The 18,260-nt window shown below is 51.0% G+C and overlaps 1 protein-coding gene and 1 long non-coding RNA gene across 3 annotated transcripts in view; one reads left to right on the forward strand and one right to left on the reverse strand.

The window, feature by feature from the left end:
* The window catches only part of vps33b (VPS33B late endosome and lysosome associated), a 26,244-nt gene continuing 7,984 nt past the window's right edge, over positions 1 to 18,260 (reverse strand). For both annotated transcript variants that reach the window (XM_079555886.1, XM_079555885.1), the window contains 16 exons: positions 15,224 to 15,328; positions 13,223 to 13,316; positions 13,028 to 13,105; positions 12,863 to 12,936; positions 12,276 to 12,362; positions 12,074 to 12,164; positions 10,775 to 10,849; positions 4,950 to 5,014; positions 4,830 to 4,884; positions 4,663 to 4,709; positions 3,759 to 3,891; positions 3,493 to 3,566; positions 2,751 to 2,849; positions 1,352 to 1,427; positions 418 to 528; positions 1 to 281 (listed from right to left, as the gene is read on the reverse strand). In XM_079555886.1, the coding sequence (XP_079412012.1) occupies positions 205 to 281; positions 418 to 528; positions 1,352 to 1,427; positions 2,751 to 2,849; positions 3,493 to 3,566; positions 3,759 to 3,891; positions 4,663 to 4,709; positions 4,830 to 4,884; positions 4,950 to 5,014; positions 10,775 to 10,849; positions 12,074 to 12,164; positions 12,276 to 12,362; positions 12,863 to 12,936; positions 13,028 to 13,105; positions 13,223 to 13,316; positions 15,224 to 15,328 (1,341 nt within the window). In that variant the 3' untranslated portion in view covers positions 1 to 204. The remainder of the gene's footprint in view (positions 282 to 417; positions 529 to 1,351; positions 1,428 to 2,750; positions 2,850 to 3,492; positions 3,567 to 3,758; positions 3,892 to 4,662; positions 4,710 to 4,829; positions 4,885 to 4,949; positions 5,015 to 10,774; positions 10,850 to 12,073; positions 12,165 to 12,275; positions 12,363 to 12,862; positions 12,937 to 13,027; positions 13,106 to 13,222; positions 13,317 to 15,223; positions 15,329 to 18,260) is intronic.
* Positions 1,447 to 2,444, forward strand: LOC306962663. The gene is made up of 3 exons (XR_013792846.1): positions 1,447 to 1,540; positions 1,933 to 2,028; positions 2,399 to 2,444. It is a non-coding gene; the product is annotated as an uncharacterized lncRNA (long non-coding RNA).

Below are 18,260 nucleotides of genomic sequence, written 5' to 3' on the forward strand. Positions count from 1 at the left end.
GAGGGTCTGGAGCTGGTCGCAGGTTCAGTTCCTCTGGACCAGACTCTCAGGATCCTGAAGGAGGGTCTGGACCTGGTCTTAGGTTCAATTCTTCTGGACCAGACTCTCAGGATCCTGAAGGAGAGTCTGGACCTGGTCTCAGAGTCAGTTCCTCTGGACCAGACTCTCAGGATCCTGAAGGAGGGTCTGAACCTGGTCTCAGAGTCAGTTCCTCTGGACCAGACTCTCCAAGATCCTGCTGCTGTTGGTGATGGCCGTCGTCACGGTGATGATCCTCAGGCCTGAAACACACAGGTCAAAGGTCATTAAGCTCACAGACTCCTCCCACAGACGCCGTCCAGAAGACAGTAGTACTTTGGGTTCTATTTATCGCACAAATCAATGATTACTGAGTCCCAGGCTGGAAGGGCATCTGACCTTTCTCTCGTGCGAGGAAACGCAGCGCGGCGATCTCTGAGAAGGTGCATCCTCCTAAAAACAGGACGAGGACCCGACGCTGAGAGTCTGCGCCCGGAGACGAGGCACTGCCTGGAACAACAACACATGCACACCTTTACAGGCTCACTCTGTCAGCGGACTCTGGATCTGCTTTAGGTTAGTTTGTTTAGTTGAAAGCTCAGGACATCCGTCACAATCAGGTCTGTTTGAAAACGGCCCTGAGGTTTAGTCCCTTTGTCTGCGCATGTGTACATGACATCTGGGTCACAGCCTTTCCTGCTACACGTGGATACCACACAGGTCATCAGTGTTTGTGAATGAATAAGCGTGAGAAAGACAGATGAATCCGATTGGCTCGTACCTGTGACGTTAGCTTTACTTCCTGGATGAATCTGATTGGCTCGTACCTGTGACTTTAGCGTTACTTCCTGGATGAATCTGATTGGCTTGTACCTGTGACGTTAGCGTTACTTCCTGGATGAATCTGATTGGCTCGTACCTGTGACGTTGGCGTTACTTCCTGGATGAATCTGATTGGCTCGTACCTGTGACGTTAGCGTTACTTCCTGGATGAATCTGATTGGCTCGTACCTGTGACGTTAGCGTTACTTCCTGGATGAATCTGATTGGCTCGTACCTGTGATGTTAGCGTTACTTCCTGGATAAATCTGATTGGCTCGTACCTGTGACGTTAGCGTTACTTCCTGGATAAATCTGATTGGCTCGTACCTGTGACGTTAGCGTTACTTCCTGGATGAATCTGATTGGCTCGTACCTGTGATGTTAGCGTTACTTCCTGGATGAATCTGATTGGCTCGTACCTGTGATGTTAGCGTTACTTCCTGGATGAATCTGATTGGCTCGTACCTGTGACGTTAGCGTTACTTCCTGGATGAATCTGATTGGCCCGTACCTGTGACGTTGAACTCGTGTCCATTTAAAAGTCGAGTCACTTCTTCCAAACCAGACCAGCTCTCTCTGTCCAGCACCTGCACAAACACAGGCCCGTTGGTACAGGATCAGCAACACGTTACAGTAGATACATGGTTAGTCCTGACCTGCTCCATGGTTAGTTAGTAGTTAGTAGACACATGGTTAGGTAGTAGTTAGTAGACACATGGTTAGGTAGTAGTTAGTAGACACATGGTTAGGTAGTAGTTAGTAGACACATGGTTAGGTAGTAGTTAGTAGACACATGGTTAGGTAGTAGTTAGTAGACACATGGTTAGGTAGTAGTTAGTAGACACATGGTTAGTTAGTAGACACATGGTTAGGTAGTAGTTAGTAGACACATGGTTAGGTAGTAGTTAGTAGACACATGGTTAGGTAGTAGTTAGTAGACACATGGTTAGGTAGTAGTTAGTAGACACATGGTTAGGTAGTAGTTAGTAGACACATGGTTAGGTAGTAGTTAGTAGACACATGGTTAGTTAGTAGACACATGGTTAGGTAGTAGTTAGTAGACACATGGTTAGTTAGTAGACACATGGTTAGTTAGTAGACACATGGTTAGGTAGTAGTTAGTAGACACATGGTTAGTCCTGACCTGCTCCGTGGTTAGTTAGTAGTTAGTAGACACATGGTTAGGTAGTAGTCAGTAGACACATGGTTAGTCCTGACCTCCTCCATGGTTAGTTAGTAGTTAGTAGACACATGGTTAGGTAGTAGTTAGTAGACACATGGTTAGTCCTGACCTCCTCCAGGGTTAGTTAGTAGTTAGTAGACACATGGTTAGTTAGTAGTTAGTAGACACATGGTTAGTTAGTAGTCAGTAGACACATGGTTAGTTAGTAGACACATGGGTAGTCAGTAGACACATGGTTAGTTAGTAGTCAGTAGACACATGGTTAGTTAGTAGACACATGGTTAGTTAGTAGTCAGTAGACACATGGTTAGTTAGTAGACACATGGTTAGTTAGTAGTCAGTAGACACATGGGTAGTCAGTAGACACATGGTTAGTTAGTAGACACATGGTTAGTTAGTAGTCAGTAGATACATGGTTAGTTAGTAGTTAGTAGACACATGGTTAGTTAGTAGACACATGGGTAGTTAGTAGTCAGTAGACACATGGTTAGTTAGTAGTTAGTAGACACATGGTTAGTTAGTAGTTAGTAGACACATGGTTAGTTAGTAGACACATGGTTAGTTAGTAGACACATGGTTAGTTAGTAGTCAGTAGACACATGGGTAGTTAGTAGACACATGGGTAGTTAGTAGACACATGGGTAGTTAGTAGACACATGGGTAGTTAGTAGTCAGTAGACACATGGTTAGTTAGTAGACACATGGGTAGTTAGCAGTCAGTCCTGACCTGTTCGATGAGTCTGCAGCTCAGAGGGATGTAGGCTCCACTGAAGACATAGGCCATGTCTTTGGGGACGCGGAGGTCGTAGTCCTCCACCTTCGGGACCTGAGGCACAGCACCGTTTATATACGTTTATATAAGTTTATATACGGTTTATATACAGTTTATATACGGTTTATATACAGTTTATATACGGTTTATGTAAGGGATAATGTATAGAACGCTGGTCATTATCGGGAAAATAATGATGTTCCTCAGTGAGGTTATGCAGATGATGTTCCTCAGTGAGGTTATGCAGATGATGTTCCTCAGTGAGGTTATGCAGATGATGTCCCTCAGTGAGGTTATGGAGATGATGTTCCTCAGTGAGGTTATGCAGATGATGTTCCTCAGTGAGGTTATGGAGATGATGTTCCTCAGTGAGGTTATGCAGATGATGTTCCTCAGTGAGGTTATGCAGATGATGTTCCTCAGTGAGGTTATGGAGATGATGTTCCTCAGTGAGGTTATGCAGATGATGTTCCTCAGTGAGGTTATGCAGATGATGTTCCTCAGTGAGGTTATGCAGATGATGTTCCTCAGTGAGGTTATGCAGATGATGTTCCTCAGTGAGGTTATGCAGATGATGTTCCTCAGTGAGGTTATGGAGATGATGTTCCTCAGTGAGGTTATGCAGATGATGTTCCTCAGTGAGGTTATGCAGATGATGTTCCTCAGTGAGGTTATGCAGATGACGTCTTGTACTTACCAGGTTGAGTTTGCGGCTCAAAGCTCTGAAGTTGCTCTTTTTGGCCAGAGACGAAATGGCTTCAGTGAGTTTCCCTGAAACAGAGAAACACGAGTCAGTCACAGAGTAAATGTACTCCAGTAAGTACTCGAGTAAATGTAACGGTGGCGCAGGGGTTAGTGGGAGGTGGCACAGGGGTTAGTGGGAGGTGGCACAGGGGTTAGTGGGAGGTGGCACAGGGGTTAGTGGGAGGTGGCACAGGGGTTAGTGGGAGGAGGGGGCGGTACCTGCTGTGCGGTCGTTGACGAGCCGGCCCACTCTGGTTTCCATGGCGCTCAGAGTCTCCGCCGTGTGCTGCTCCTGAACCAAACCCAGAGTCTTCAAACTCGAGAAGGTCAAGAGGTGATCGAAGCCGTAACTCTGAGGAGACCAGGAGAGGAGATGAGGAGACCAGGGGAGGAGATGAGGAGACCAGGAGAGGAGATGAGGAGACCAGAAGAGGAGACCAGGAGAGGAGGAGATGAGACCAGGAGACGAGATGAGGAGACCAGGAGAGGAGATGAGGAGACCAGGAGACGAGATGAGGAGACCAGGAGAGGAGATGAGGAGACCAGGAGATGAGATGAGGAGACGAAGACATGAGGAGACCAGAAGAGGAGACCAGGAGAGGAGACCAGGAGAGGAGATGATGAGACCAGGAGAGGAGATGAGGAGACCAGAAGAGGAGACCAGGAGAGGAGATGAGGAGACCAGGAGAGGAGATGAGGAGACCAGGAGAGGAGATGAGGAGACCAGAAGAGGAGACCAGGAGAGGAGATGAGGAGACGAGGACACGAGGAGATAATGAGAGAGGAGATGGAGGAGATGAGGAAAGAAGAGAGAGGAGAGAAGAGAGGGGAGACCAGGAGAGGAGATGAGGAGACCAGGAGAGGAGATGAGGAGACCAGGAGAGGAGATGAGGAGACCAGGACACGAGGAGATAATGAGAGAGGAGATGGAGGAGATGAGGAAAGAAGAGAGAGGAGAGAAGAGAGGGGAGACCAGGAGAGGAGATGAGGAGACCAGGAGAGGAGATGATGAGACGAGGAGACGAAGACATGAGGAGACGAGGAGATGATGAGATGAGTTAGGAGTTAGAAGTTAGGAGTTAGGAGTTAGGAGTTAGGGGTTAGGGTGTAGCCTGGGTCTCACCTGCAGATACTGGGCCTTCAGAGAGCGCAGGTCTTTGGGCAGAAGTCCTGAAACAAGATGTTACAGTTTCAGAAGAGGCCGACCTGCGCACTGACAGATACTGTAAAAGAGGGTTTCTCTGGTTTAGCTCTGAAGAGCCAGAAGGTCTGAGGGTGAAGGAACTGTACCGTTCTCTGTGAGCGACAGCAAACACAGCAGCCGCAGAGACTCCATCATCGACACCTGCAACACAACACACCATGAACACGTGTCCTCCTGAAGGGGGCGCTGCACCGAGGACCAGGCACCTGTCTGCTGATGTGCTCCTCGATGAAGGAGATGCACTCGCGAAGCTCGAAGCCCTCCAGCAGCGCTGCAACAGAGACCAGAGATCAGCCTGTTCTGAGCTTTCAAATCAGCCTCCTGCTGCAACAGAGACCACAGAGATCAGCCTGTTCTGAGCTTTCAAATCAGCCTCCTGCTGCAACAGAGACCACAGAGATCAGCCTGTTCTGAGCTTTCAAATCAGCCTCCTGCTGCAACAGAGACCACAGAGATCAGCCTGTTCTGAGCTTTCAAATCAGCCTCCTGCTGCAACAGAGACCACAGAGATCAGCCTGTTCTGAGCTTTCAAATCAGCCTCCTGCTGCAACAGAGACCACAGAGATCAGCCTGTTCTGAGCTTTCAAATCAGCCTCCTGCAGCAACAGTGGAACAGACTCACAGGTCAGACTCACAGTACTCGGGTCAGACTCGGGTCAGACTCGGGTCAGACTCACAGTACTCGGGTCAGACTCAGGTCAGACTCACAGTACTCGGGTCAGACTCACAGTACTCAGGTCAGACTCACAGTACTCGGGTCAGACTCAGGTCAGACTCACAGTACTCGGGTCAGACTCACAGTACTCGGGTCAGACTCACAGTACTCGGGTCAGACTCAGGTCAGACTCACAGTACTCGGGTCAGACTCACAGTACTCGGGTCAGACTCACAGTGCTCGGGTCAGACTCACAGTACTCGGGTCAGACTCACAGTACTCGGGTCAGACTCACAGTACTCGGGTCAGACTCGGGTCAGACTCTCAGGTCAGACTCACAGTACTCGGGTCAGACTCACAGTACTCGGGTCAGACTCACAGTACTCGGGTCAGACTCGGGTCAGACTCTCAGGTCAGACTCACAGTACTCGGGTCAGACTCACAGTACTCGGGTCAGACTCACAGTACTCAGGTCAGACTCACAGTACTCGGGTCAGACTCGGGTCAGACTCACAGTACTCGGGTCAGACTCACAGTACTCGGGTCAGACTCACAGTACTCGGGTCAGACTCACAGTACTCGGGTCAGACTCGGGTCAGACTCACAGTACTCGGGTCAGACTCGGGTCAGACTCACAGTACTCGGGTCAGACTCACAGTACTCGGGTCAGACTCGGGTCAGACTCACAGTACTCGGGTCAGACTCACAGTACTCGGGTCAGACTCACAGTACTCGGGTCAGACTCGGGTCAGACTCACAGTACTCGGGTCAGACTCGGGTCAGACTCACAGTACTCGGGTCAGACTCACAGTACTCGGGTCAGACTCACAGTACTCGGGTCAGACTCGGGTCAGACTCACAGTACTCGGGTCAGAATCACAGTACTCGGGTCAGACTCACAGTACTCGGGTCAGACTCACAGTACTCGGGTCAGACTCGGGTCAGACTCACAGTACTCGGGTCAGACTCAGGTCAGACTCACAGTACTCGGGTCAGACTCACAGTACTCGGGTCAGACTCACAGTACTCGGGTCAGAATCACAGTACTCGGGTCAGACTCGGGTCAGACTCACAGTGCTCGGGTCAGACTCACAGTACTCGGGTCAGACTCGGGTCAGACTCACAGTACTCGGGTCACACTCACAGTACTCGGGTCAGAATCACAGTACTCGGGTCAGACTCGGGTCAGACTCACAGTGCTCGGGTCAGACTCACAGTACTCGGGTCAGACTCACAGGTCAGACTCACAGTGCTCGGGTCAGACTCGGGTCAGACTCACAGTACTCGGGTCAGACTCGGGTCAGACTCACAGTACTCGGGTCAGACTCACAGTACTCGGGTCAGAATCACAGTACTCGGGTCAGACTCACAGTGCTCGGGTCAGACTCACAGTACTCGGGTCAGAATCACAGTACTCGGGTCAGACTCACAGTACTCGGGTCAGACTCGGGTCAGACTCACAGTACTCGGGTCAGACTCACAGTACTCGGGTCAGACTCACAGTACTCGGGTCAGACTCACAGTACTCGGGTCAGAATCACAGTACTCGGGTCAGACTCGGGTCAGACTCACAGTACTCGGGTCAGACTCAGGTCAGACTCACAGTACTCGGGTCAGACTCACAGTACTCGGGTCAGACTCACAGTACTCGGGTCAGACTCACAGTACTCGGGTCAGAATCACAGTACTCGGGTCAGACTCGGGTCAGACTCACAGTGCTCGGGTCAGACTCACAGTACTCGGGTCAGACTCGGGTCAGACTCACAGTGCTCGGGTCAGACTCACAGTACTCGGGTCAGACTCACAGGTCAGACTCACAGTGCTCGGGTCAGACTCGGGTCAGACTCACAGTACTCGGGTCAGACTCGGGTCAGACTCACAGTACTCGGGTCAGACTCACAGGTCAGACTCACAGTACTCGGGTCAGACTCACAGGTCAGACTCACAGTGCTCGGGTCAGACTCACAGTACTCGGGTCAGACTCGGGTCAGACTCACAGTACTCGGGTCAGACTCGGGTCAGACTCACAGTACTCGGGTCAGACTCACAGGTCAGACTCACAGTGCTCGGGTCAGACTCACAGTACTCGGGTCAGACTCACAGTACTCGGGTCAGACTCGGGTCAGACTCACAGTACTCGGGTCAGACTCACAGTACTCGGGTCAGACTCGGGTCAGACTCACAGTACTCGGGTCAGACTCACAGTACTCGGGTCAGACTCACAGTACTCGGGTCAGACTCACAGTACTCGGGTCAGACTCACAGTACTCGGGTCAGACTCGGGTCAGACTCACAGGTCAGACTCACAGTACTCGGGTCAGACTCACAGGTCAGACTCACAGTACTCGGGTCAGACTCACAGTGCTCGGGTCAGACTCACAGTACTCGGGTCAGACTCACAGTACTCGGGTCAGACTCACAGTGCTCGGGTCAGACTCACAGTGCTCGGGTCAGACTCACAGTACTCGGGTCAGACTCACAGTACTCGGGTCAGACTCGGGTCAGACTCACAGTACTCGGGTCAGACTCGGGTCAGACTCACAGTACTCGGGTCAGACTCAGGTCAGACTCACAGTACTCGGGTCAGACTCACAGGTCAGACTCACAGTACTCGGGTCAGACTCACAGTACTCGGGTCAGACTCGGGTCAGACTCACAGTACTCGGGTCAGACTCACAGTACTCGGGTCAGACTCACAGTACTCGGGTCAGACTCACAGTACTCGGGTCAGACTCGGGTCAGACTCTCGGTACTCGGGTCAGACTCACAGTACTCGGGTCAGACTCGGGTCAGACTCACAGTACTCGGGTCAGACTCAGGTCAGACTCACAGTACTCGGGTCAGACTCACAGTACTCGGGTCAGACTCGGGTCAGACTCACAGTACTCGGGTCAGACTCACAGTACTCGGGTCAGACTCACAGTACTCGGGTCAGACTCACAGTACTCGGGTCAGACTCGGGTCAGACTCTCGGTACTCGGGTCAGACTCACAGTACTCGGGTCAGACTCGGGTCAGACTCACAGTACTCGGGTCAGACTCACAGTGCTCGGGTCAGACTCACAGTGCTCGGGTCAGACTCACAGTACTCGGGTCAGACTCACAGTACTCGGGTCAGACTCGGGTCAGACTCACAGTACTCGGGTCAGACTCGGGTCAGACTCACAGTACTCGGGTCAGACTCAGGTCAGACTCACAGTACTCGGGTCAGACTCACAGGTCAGACTCACAGTACTCGGGTCAGACTCACAGTACTCGGGTCAGACTCGGGTCAGACTCACAGTACTCGGGTCAGACTCACAGTACTCGGGTCAGACTCACAGTACTCGGGTCAGACTCACAGTACTCGGGTCAGACTCGGGTCAGACTCTCGGTACTCGGGTCAGACTCACAGTACTCGGGTCAGACTCGGGTCAGACTCACAGTACTCGGGTCAGACTCAGGTCAGACTCACAGTACTCGGGTCAGACTCACAGTACTCGGGTCAGACTCGGGTCAGACTCACAGTACTCGGGTCAGACTCACAGTACTCGGGTCAGACTCACAGTACTCGGGTCAGACTCACAGTACTCGGGTCAGACTCGGGTCAGACTCTCGGTACTCGGGTCAGACTCACAGTACTCGGGTCAGACTCGGGTCAGACTCACAGTACTCGGGTCAGACTCAGGTCAGACTCACAGTACTCGGGTCAGACTCACAGTACTCGGGTCAGACTCACAGTGCTCGGGTCAGACTCACAGTACTCGGGTCAGACTCACAGTACTCGGGTCAGACTCACAGTACTCGGGTCAGACTCGGGTCAGACTCTCAGGTCAGACTCACAGTACTCGGGTCAGACTCACAGTACTCGGGTCAGACTCACAGTACTCGGGTCAGACTCACAGTACTCGGGTCAGACTCGGGTCAGACTCACAGGTCAGACTCACAGTACTCAGGTCAGACTCACAGTACTCAGGTCAGACTCACAGTACTCGGGTCAGACTCGGGTCAGACTCACAGGTCAGACTCACAGTACTCAGGTCAGACTCACAGTACTCGGGTCAGACTCACAGTACTCGGGTCAGACTCACAGTACTCGGGTCAGACTCACAGTACTCGGGTCAGACTCACAGTACTCAGGTCAGACTCACAGTACTCGGGTCAGACTCACAGTACTCGGGTCAGACTCGGGTCAGACTCTCGGTACTCGGGTCAGACTCACAGTACTCGGGTCAGACTCGGGTCAGACTCACAGTGCTCGGGTCAGACTCAGGTCAGACTCACAGTACTCGGGTCAGACTCACAGTACTCGGGTCAGACTCACAGGTCAGACTCACAGGTCAGACTCACAGTACTCGGGTCAGACTCACAGTACTCATGTCAGACTCACAGTACTCGGGTCAGACTCACAGTACTCGGGTCAGACTCACAGTACTCGGGTCAGACTCACAGTACTCGGGTCAGACTCACAGTACTCGGGTCAGACTCACAGTACTCGGGTCAGACTCACAGTGCTCGGGTCAGACTCACAGTACTCGGGTCAGACTCGGGTCAGACTCACAGTGCTCGGGTCAGACTCACAGTACTCGGGTCAGACTCACAGTACTCGGGTCAGACTCACAGTACTCATGTCAGACTCACAGTACTCGGGTCAGACTCACAGTACTCGGGTCAGACTCACAGTACTCGGGTCAGACTCACAGTGCTCGGGTCAGACTCACAGTACTCGGGTCAGACTCGGGTCAGACTCACAGTGCTCGGGTCAGACTCACAGTGCTCGGGTCAGACTCACAGTACTCGGGTCAGACTCAGGTCAGACTCACAGTGCTCGGGTCAGACTCGGGTCAGACTCACAGTACTCGGGACAGACTCACAGTACTCAGGTCAGACTCACAGAGCTCGGGTCAGACTCACAGTGCTCGGGTCAGACTCACAGTACTCGGGTCAGACTCACAGTACTCGGGTCAGACTCACAGTACTCGGGTCAGACTCACAGTGCTCGGGTCAGACTCACAGTACTCGGGTCAGACTCGGGTCAGACTCACAGTGCTCGGGTCAGACTCACAGTACTCGGGTCAGACTCACAGTACTCGGGTCAGACTCACAGTACTCATGTCAGACTCACAGTACTCGGGTCAGACTCACAGTACTCGGGTCAGACTCACAGTACTCGGGTCAGACTCACAGTGCTCGGGTCAGACTCACAGTACTCGGGTCAGACTCGGGTCAGACTCACAGTGCTCGGGTCAGACTCACAGTGCTCGGGTCAGACTCACAGTACTCGGGTCAGACTCAGGTCAGACTCACAGTGCTCGGGTCAGACTCGGGTCAGACTCACAGTACTCGGGACAGACTCACAGTACTCAGGTCAGACTCACAGAGCTCGGGTCAGACTCACAGTGCTCGGTGCGGAGCAGCTCCTGAAAATCCTGTTTGGTTTTTCTCTTCATCATGGCCTCGCTCGCCCCGATGTCTGTGAGAGAGAGAAACACGTGACTAAAAACAGATAAAAACACATTCACCTGATATTTTATCAAATGAAGTTTAATTCATTAAACCCTCATCAGTGTAAACAACTGTTTTTATTTTATTTTTATTTGAAGTTTATTTGAATAGGGACAAGTATGTCACATAAACTCATGTCACATATTACAACATTTTAGCCAAAATCTAATTCAATGTCCGTCCCCAGTTTTAATTTGGTCTTTGGTGTTTGCACGTTAGCATATGTATGCTAGCTTTATCATGCTAGCACGTTAGCGTATGTATGCTAGCTTTATCATGTTAGCGTGTGGGTGTTAGCATTAGCATGTTATCATGTTAGCGTGAGTATGCTAGCATTAGCATGTTATCATGTTAGCGTGCGTATGTTAGCATTAGCATGTTATGTTAGTGTGTGCATGTTAGCATTAGCGTGTTATGTTAGCGTGTGTATGCTAGCATTAGCATGTTATCATGTTAGCGTGAGTATGTTAGCATTAGCGTGTTATGTTAGCGTGTGTATGTTAGCATTAGCATGTTATCATGTTAGCTTGAGTATGCTAGCATTAGCATGTTATCATGTTAGCGTGAGTATGGTAGCATTAGCATGTTATCATGTTAGTGTGTGCATGTTAGCATTAGCGTGTTATATTAGCGTGAGTATGTTAGCATTAGCATGTTATCATGTTAGCGTGTGCATGTTAGCATTAGCGTGTTATGTTAGCGTGAGTATGTTAGCATTAGCATGTTAGTGTGTGCATGTTAGCATTAGCGTGTTATGTTAGCGTGTGTATGTTAGCATTAGCATGTTATCATGTTAGCGTGAGTATGCTAGCATTAGCATGTTATCATGTTAGCGTGAGTATGTTAGCATTAGCATGTTATCATGTTAGTGTGTGCATGTTAGCATTAGCGTGTTATGTTAGCATGAGTATGTTAGCATTAGCATGTTATCATGTTAGTGTGTGCATGTTAGCATTAGCGTGTTATGTTAGCGTGAGTATGTTAGCATTAGCATGTTATCATGTTAGCGTGTGTATGCTAGCATTAGTATGTTATCATATTAGCGTGAGTATGCTAGCATTAGCATGTTATCATGTTAGCATGTGCATGCTAGCATTAGCATGTTATCATGTTAGCGTGAGTATGTTAGCATTAGCATGTTAGCATGTTCGCGTTAGCCTGACGGTGCTAGCATGCTAGCATTAGCTCGTACGTAGGCTGAGGAGGCGGTGCTCCTGCTTCAGTCCCTTCAGTTCCTCCGACACAAAGGTTTTCATCTGTTTAATGTCCATCCCGCGCCGTTTCTGAAACATCATCACACGTGACTTCTGTTATTCACACGTGACTTACACATTAGATCTTCCTCAGCCGTTTCTGAAACATGGATTAGTGGCAGATATAAAGTTCGGACTCACGTCATACGACATCTGCAGAGTTCGTGCTTTCTGAGACAGGAATCCAAACACGTTGGAGAAATGCTCGTTTCGGATTTCACTGAAAACCTGGAACAGAAACACTGTTACATGTAGGGATGCACCAATCCGATACTGGTATCGGATATCGGAGCCAATACTGGAAAAAAAAATACTATAAGGGATATCCGCTACAAATATCCCATACTGAGCCGATACCATTTTGGGCTCTGGCCTTAAAAACACAACTTTTACATCTCAGTGAATATGGACAAATCAGTCAAGCTAAGAACCGGAGTTAGTTTTAAGATAAGACAGCCTTTATTGATCTCACAATGGACACATTTACTGCAAATGTATTTTTGATCGCCATGCAAAATTCTGCGGTTAGCAATAGCATGCTAAAGCTAGCGGGGGCATGCTAATGCTAATGAAAATTAATCACGCTGCACCCCCTGGCCTCATAGCCCCGCCCCCTGGCCTCGTAGCCCCGCCCCCTGGCCTCGTAGTCCCGCCCCCTGGCCTCGTAGTCCCGCCCCCTGGCCTGTAGCCCCGCCCTGTGGCCCAAAAGTTATCACAGTAGTTCTGACCTTGTCCTGGGAGTTCAGCATGACTTTGATGCTCTTATCTGACGCCGTGACGTCAGGACTGAACTCCACACATCCTGAAACACATCGGCCAATCAGAGACACCAAACAGAGCACAGAGCCCGCCCCCTCCCGTGACATTGACCAATTAGAGCACGGGATTCCTACCGCATTTGATCCTGAAGACGTCGTCCACGAGTCCTTCATAAACGACCTGCGAGCAGAACGGGGTCACCAGGTCCACGTCTGTCACAAAGACACACACTGTCATCCTCCTCCTCACCCCCTCCCCTCTCTCCTAAGCCACTCCCCTCTCTCCTAAGCCCCTCCCCTCTCTCCTAAGCCCCTCCTCCTCCTCTTTACCTCGGTCGATAATGAAGACGTTTTCGATCTGAGCGTCTCCTTTGGTCCTCGTCTCCTCCGTCTGCAACTGCGTCCTGAACGACTCGTACACCATCTGCAACAGCACTTCTGTCATCAGAGCCCCTCCCACTGTGTCAGAGCCCCTCCCCCTGTGTCAGAGCCCCTCCCACCTGTGTCAGAGCCCCTCCCCCCTGTGTCAGAGCCCCTCCCCCCTGTGTCAGAGCCCCTCCCCCCTTTGTGTCAGAGCCCCTCCCCCTGTGGCAGAGCCCCTCCCCCCTGTGTCATAGCCCCTCCCCCTGTGTCAGAGCCCCTCCCCCTGTGTCAGAGCCCCTCCCCATGTGGCAGAGCCCCTCCCCCTGTGTCAGAGCCCCTCCCCCTGTGTCAGAGCCCCTCCCCCTGTGTCAGAGCCCCTCCCCCTGTGTCAGAGCCCCTGCCCCTCCCCCCTGTGTCAGAGCCCCTCCCCCTGTGTCAGAGCCCCTCCCCCTGTGTCAGAGCCCCTCCCCCTGTGTCAGAGCCCCTCCCCCTGTGTCAGAGCCCCTGCCCCTCCCCCCTGTGTCAGAGCCCCTCCCCCTGTGTCAGAGCCCCTCCCCCTGTGTCAGAGCCCCTCCCCCCTGTGTCAGAGCCCCTGCCCCTCCCCCCTGTGTCAGAGCCCCTCCCCCCTGTGTCAGAGCCCCTCCCCCTGTGTCAGAGCCCCTCCCCCCTGTGTCAGAGCCCCTCCCCCTGTGTCAGAGCCCCTCCCCCCTGTGTCAGAGCCCCTCCCCCCTGTGTCAGAGCCCCTCCCCCTGTGTCAGAGCCCCACCCACTGTGTCAGAGCCCCTCCCCCCTGTGTCAGAGCCCCTCCCCCCTGTGTCAGAGCCCCTCCCCCCTGTGTCAGAGCCCCTCCCCCTGTGTCAGAGCCCCTCCCCCTGTGTCAGAGCCCCTCCCCCTGTGTCAGAGCCCCTCCCCCTGTGTCAGAGCCCCTCCCCCTGTGTCAGAGCCCCTCCCCCCTGTGTCAGAGCCCCTCCCCCCTGTGTCAGAGCCCCTCCCCCTGTGTCAGAGCCCCTCCCACTGTGTCAGAGCCCCTCCCCCCTGTGTCTGAGCCCCTCCCCCCTGTGTCAGAGCCCCTCCCCCTGTGTCAGAGCCCCTCCCCCTGTGTCAGAGCCCCTCCCCCCTGTGTCAGAGCCCCTCTCCCCTTTGTGTCAGAGCCCCTCCCCCCTTTGTGTCAGAGCCCCTCTCCCCTTTGTGTCAGAGCCCCTCCCCCTGTGTCAGAGCCCCTCCCCCCTGTGTCAGAGCCCCTCCCACTGTGTCAGAGCCCCTCCCACTGTGTCAGAGCCCCTCCCCCTGTGTCAGAGCCCCTCCCCCCTGTGTCAGAGCCCCTCCCCCCTGTGTCAGAGCCCCTCCCACTGTGTCAGAGCCCCTCCCACTGTGTCAGAGCCCCTCCCCCCTGTGTCACAGCCCCTCCCCCCTGTGTCACAGCCCCTCCCCCCTGTGTCAGAGCCCCTCCCCCCTGTGTCACAGCCCCTCTCCCCTGTGTCAGAGCCCCTCCCCCCTGTGTCAGAGCCCCTCCCCCTGTGTCAGAGCCCCTCCCCCCTGTGTCAGAGCCCCTCCCCCCTGTGTCAGAGCCCCTCCCCCCTGTGTCAGAGCCCCTCCCCCTGTGTCAGAGCCCCTCCCCCTGTGTCAGAGCCCCACCCACTGTGTCAGAGCCCCTCCCCCTGTGTCAGAGCCCCTCCCCCCTGTGTCAGAGCCCCTCCCCCCTGTGTCAGAGCCCCTCCCCCCTGTGTCAGAGCCCCTCCCCCTGTGTCAGAGCCCCTCCCCCCTGCCCCTCCCCCCTGTGTCAGAGCCCCTCCCCCTGTGTCAGAGCCCCTCCCCCTGTGTCAGAGCCCCACCCACTGTGTCAGAGCCCCTCCCCCTGTGTCAGAGCCCCTCCCCCTGTGTCAGAGCCCCTCCCCCTGTGTCAGAGCCCCTCCCCCCTGTGTCAGAGCCCCTCCCCCTGTGTCAGAGCCCCTCCCCCTCTCCCGTTACCTTGGCGATGCGTCCGATGCCGTAGACTTTGGAGAAAGGTCCGAACAGGGAATGGAGCAGATGGAGCGAGCTGCCCACAGTCCTGACCCAGCGCTGGTCCCCGGCCTGAGAATATATATATGTAAACGTATATGTAAACGTATATGTATATATATGTATATGTATATGCATATGTATATGTATATGTATATGTATATACAGTATATATAGATAAAGTAAAAGCAAACTAACCCTTCTGTCTTACTGAAACAACAAAACTGTAATAGGCCTAACCTAAGAAGACTGTATGAACCTTCTACAAAGGTCCTGAAACCTTCAATATAATGAACCTTTGTCTTGTAGAGAGTGACTACAGTAAAGTGTCTTGTCTTGTAGAGAGTGCTGACAGTAAAGTGTCTTGTAGAGAGTGACTACAGTAAAGTGTCTTGTCTTGTAGAGAGTGCTGACAGTAAAGTGTCTTGTAGAGAGTGACTACAGTAAAGTGCCTTGTCTTGTAGAGAGTGCTGACAGTAAAGTGTCTTGTAGAGAGTGACTACAGTAAAGTGCCTTGTCTTGTAGAGAGTGACTACAGTAAAGTGCCTTGTCTTGTAGAGAGTGATGACAGTAAAGTGTCTTGTCTTGTAGAGAGTGATGACAGTAAAGTGCCTTGTCTTGTAGAGAGTGATGACAGTAAAGTGTCTTGTCTTGTAGAGAGTGACTACAGTAAAGTGCCTTGTCTTGTAGAGAGTGCTGACAGTAAAGTGTCTTGTAGAGAGTGACTACAGTAAAGTGCCTTGTCTTGTAGAGAGTGACTACAGTAAAGTGCCTTGTCTTGTAGAGAGTGATGACAGTAAAGTGTCTTGTCTTGTAGAGAGTGATGACAGTAAAGTGTCTTGTAGAGAGTGACTACAGTAAAGTGCCTTGTCTTGTAGAGAGTGACTACAGTAAAGTGCCTGGTCTTGTAGAGAGTGCTGACAGTAAAGTGTCTTGTAGAGAGTGACTACAGTAAAGTGCCTTGTCTTGTAGAGAGTGACTACAGTAAAGTGCCTTGTCTTGTAGAGAGTGATGACAGTGAAGTGCCTTGTCTTGTAGAGAGTGACTACAGTAAAGTGTCTTGTCTTGTAGAGAGTGATGACAGTAAAGTGCCTTGTCTTGTAGAGAGTGATGACAGTAAAGTGTCTTGTCTTGTAGAGAGTGACTACAGTAAAGTGCCTTGTCTTGTAGAGAGTGATTACAGTAAAGTGTCTTGTCTTGTAGAGAGTGATGACAGTAAAGTGCCTTGTCTTGTAGAGAGTGATGACAGTAAAGTGTCTTGTCTTGTAGAGAGTGACTACAGTAAAGTGCCTTGTCTTGTAGAGAGTGATGACAGTAAAGTGCCTTGTCTTGTAGAGAGTGATGACAGTAAAGTGTCTTGTCTTGTAGAGAGTGACTACAGTAAAGTGCCTTGTCTTGTAGAGAGTGATGACAGTAAAGTGCCTTGTCTTGTAGAGAGTGATTACAGTAAAGTGCCTTGTCTTGTAGAGAGTGATGACAGTAAAGTGTCTTGTCTTGTAGAGAGTGACTACAGTAAAGTGCCTTGTCTTGTAGAGAGTGACTACAGTAAAGTGTCTTGTCTTGTAGAGAGTGACTACAGTAAAGTGCCTTGTCTTGTAGAGAGTGACTACAGTAAAGTGTCTTGTCTTGTAGAGAGTGACTACAGTAAAGTGCCTTGTCTTGTAGAGAGTGATGACAGTAAAGTGTCTTGTCTTGTAGAGAGTGATGACAGTAAAGTGCCTTGTCTTGTAGAGAGTGATTACAGTAAAGTGCCTTGTCTTGTAGAGAGTGATGACAGTAAAGTGCCTTGTCTTGTAGAGAGTGACTACAGTAAAGTGCCTTGTCTTGTAGAGAGTGACTACAGTAAAGTGCCTTGTCTTGTAGAGAGTGACTACAGTAAAGTGTCTTGTCTTGTAGAGAGTGACTACAGTAAAGTGCCTTGTCTTGTAGAGAGTGATGACAGTAAAGTGTCTTGTCTTGTAGAGAGTGATGACAGTAAAGTGCCTTGTCTTGTAGAGAGTGACTACAGTAAAGTGCCTTGTCTTGTAGAGAGTGATGACAGTAAAGTGCCTTGTCTTGTAGAGAGTGATGACAGTAAAGTGCCTTGTCTTGTAGAGAGTGACTACAGTAAAGTGCCTTGTCTTGTAGAGAGTGATGACAGTAAAGTGCCTTGTCTTGTAGAGAGTGATGACAGTAAAGTGTCTTGTCTTGTAGAGAGTGATGACAGTAAAGTGCCTTGTCTTGTAGAGAGTGATGACAGTAAAGTGCCTTGTCTTGTAGAGAGTGACTACAGTAAAGTGCCTTGTCTTGTAGAGAGTGATGACAGTAAAGTGTCTTGTCTTGTAGAGAGTGATTACAGTAAAGTGTCTTGTCTTGTAGAGAGTGATGACAGTAAAGTGTCTTGTCTTGTAGAGAGTGATGACAGTAAAGTGCCTTGTCTTGTAGAGAGTGACTACAGTAAAGTGTCTTGTCTTGTAGAGAGTGATTACAGTAAAGTGCCTTGTCTTGTAGAGAGTGACTACAGTAAAGTGCCTTGTCTTGTAGAGAGTGACTACAGTAAAGTGTCTTGTCTTGTAGAGAGTGACTACAGTAAAGTGTCTTGTCTTGTAGAGAGTGACTACAGTAAAGTGCCTTGTCTTGTAGAGAGTGATGACAGTAAAGTGCCTTGTCTTGTAGAGAGTGATTACAGAAAAGTGTCTTGTCTTGTAGAGAGTGATGACAGTAAAGTGCCTTGTCTTGTAGAGAGTGATGACAGTAAAGTGTCTTGTCTTGTAGAGAGTGATTACCAGGAAAGTGCCTGGTCTTGTAGAGAGTGATGACAGTAAAGTGTCTTGTCTTGTAGAGAGTGATGACAGTAAAGTGCCTTGTCTTGTAGAGAGTGATGACAGTAAAGTGCCTTGTCTTGTAGAGAGTGATTACCAGGAAAGTGCCTGGTCTTGTAGAGAGTGATGACAGTAAAGTGCCTTGTCTTGTAGAGAGTGATGACAGTAAAGTGCCTTGTCTTGTAGAGAGTGATGACAGTAAA

The sequence above is a fragment of the Gobius niger genome, assembly GCF_951799975.1.
Source record: "Gobius niger genome assembly, chromosome: 4".
In the NCBI taxonomy this organism is placed as follows: Eukaryota; Metazoa; Chordata; class Actinopteri; order Gobiiformes; family Gobiidae; genus Gobius; species Gobius niger.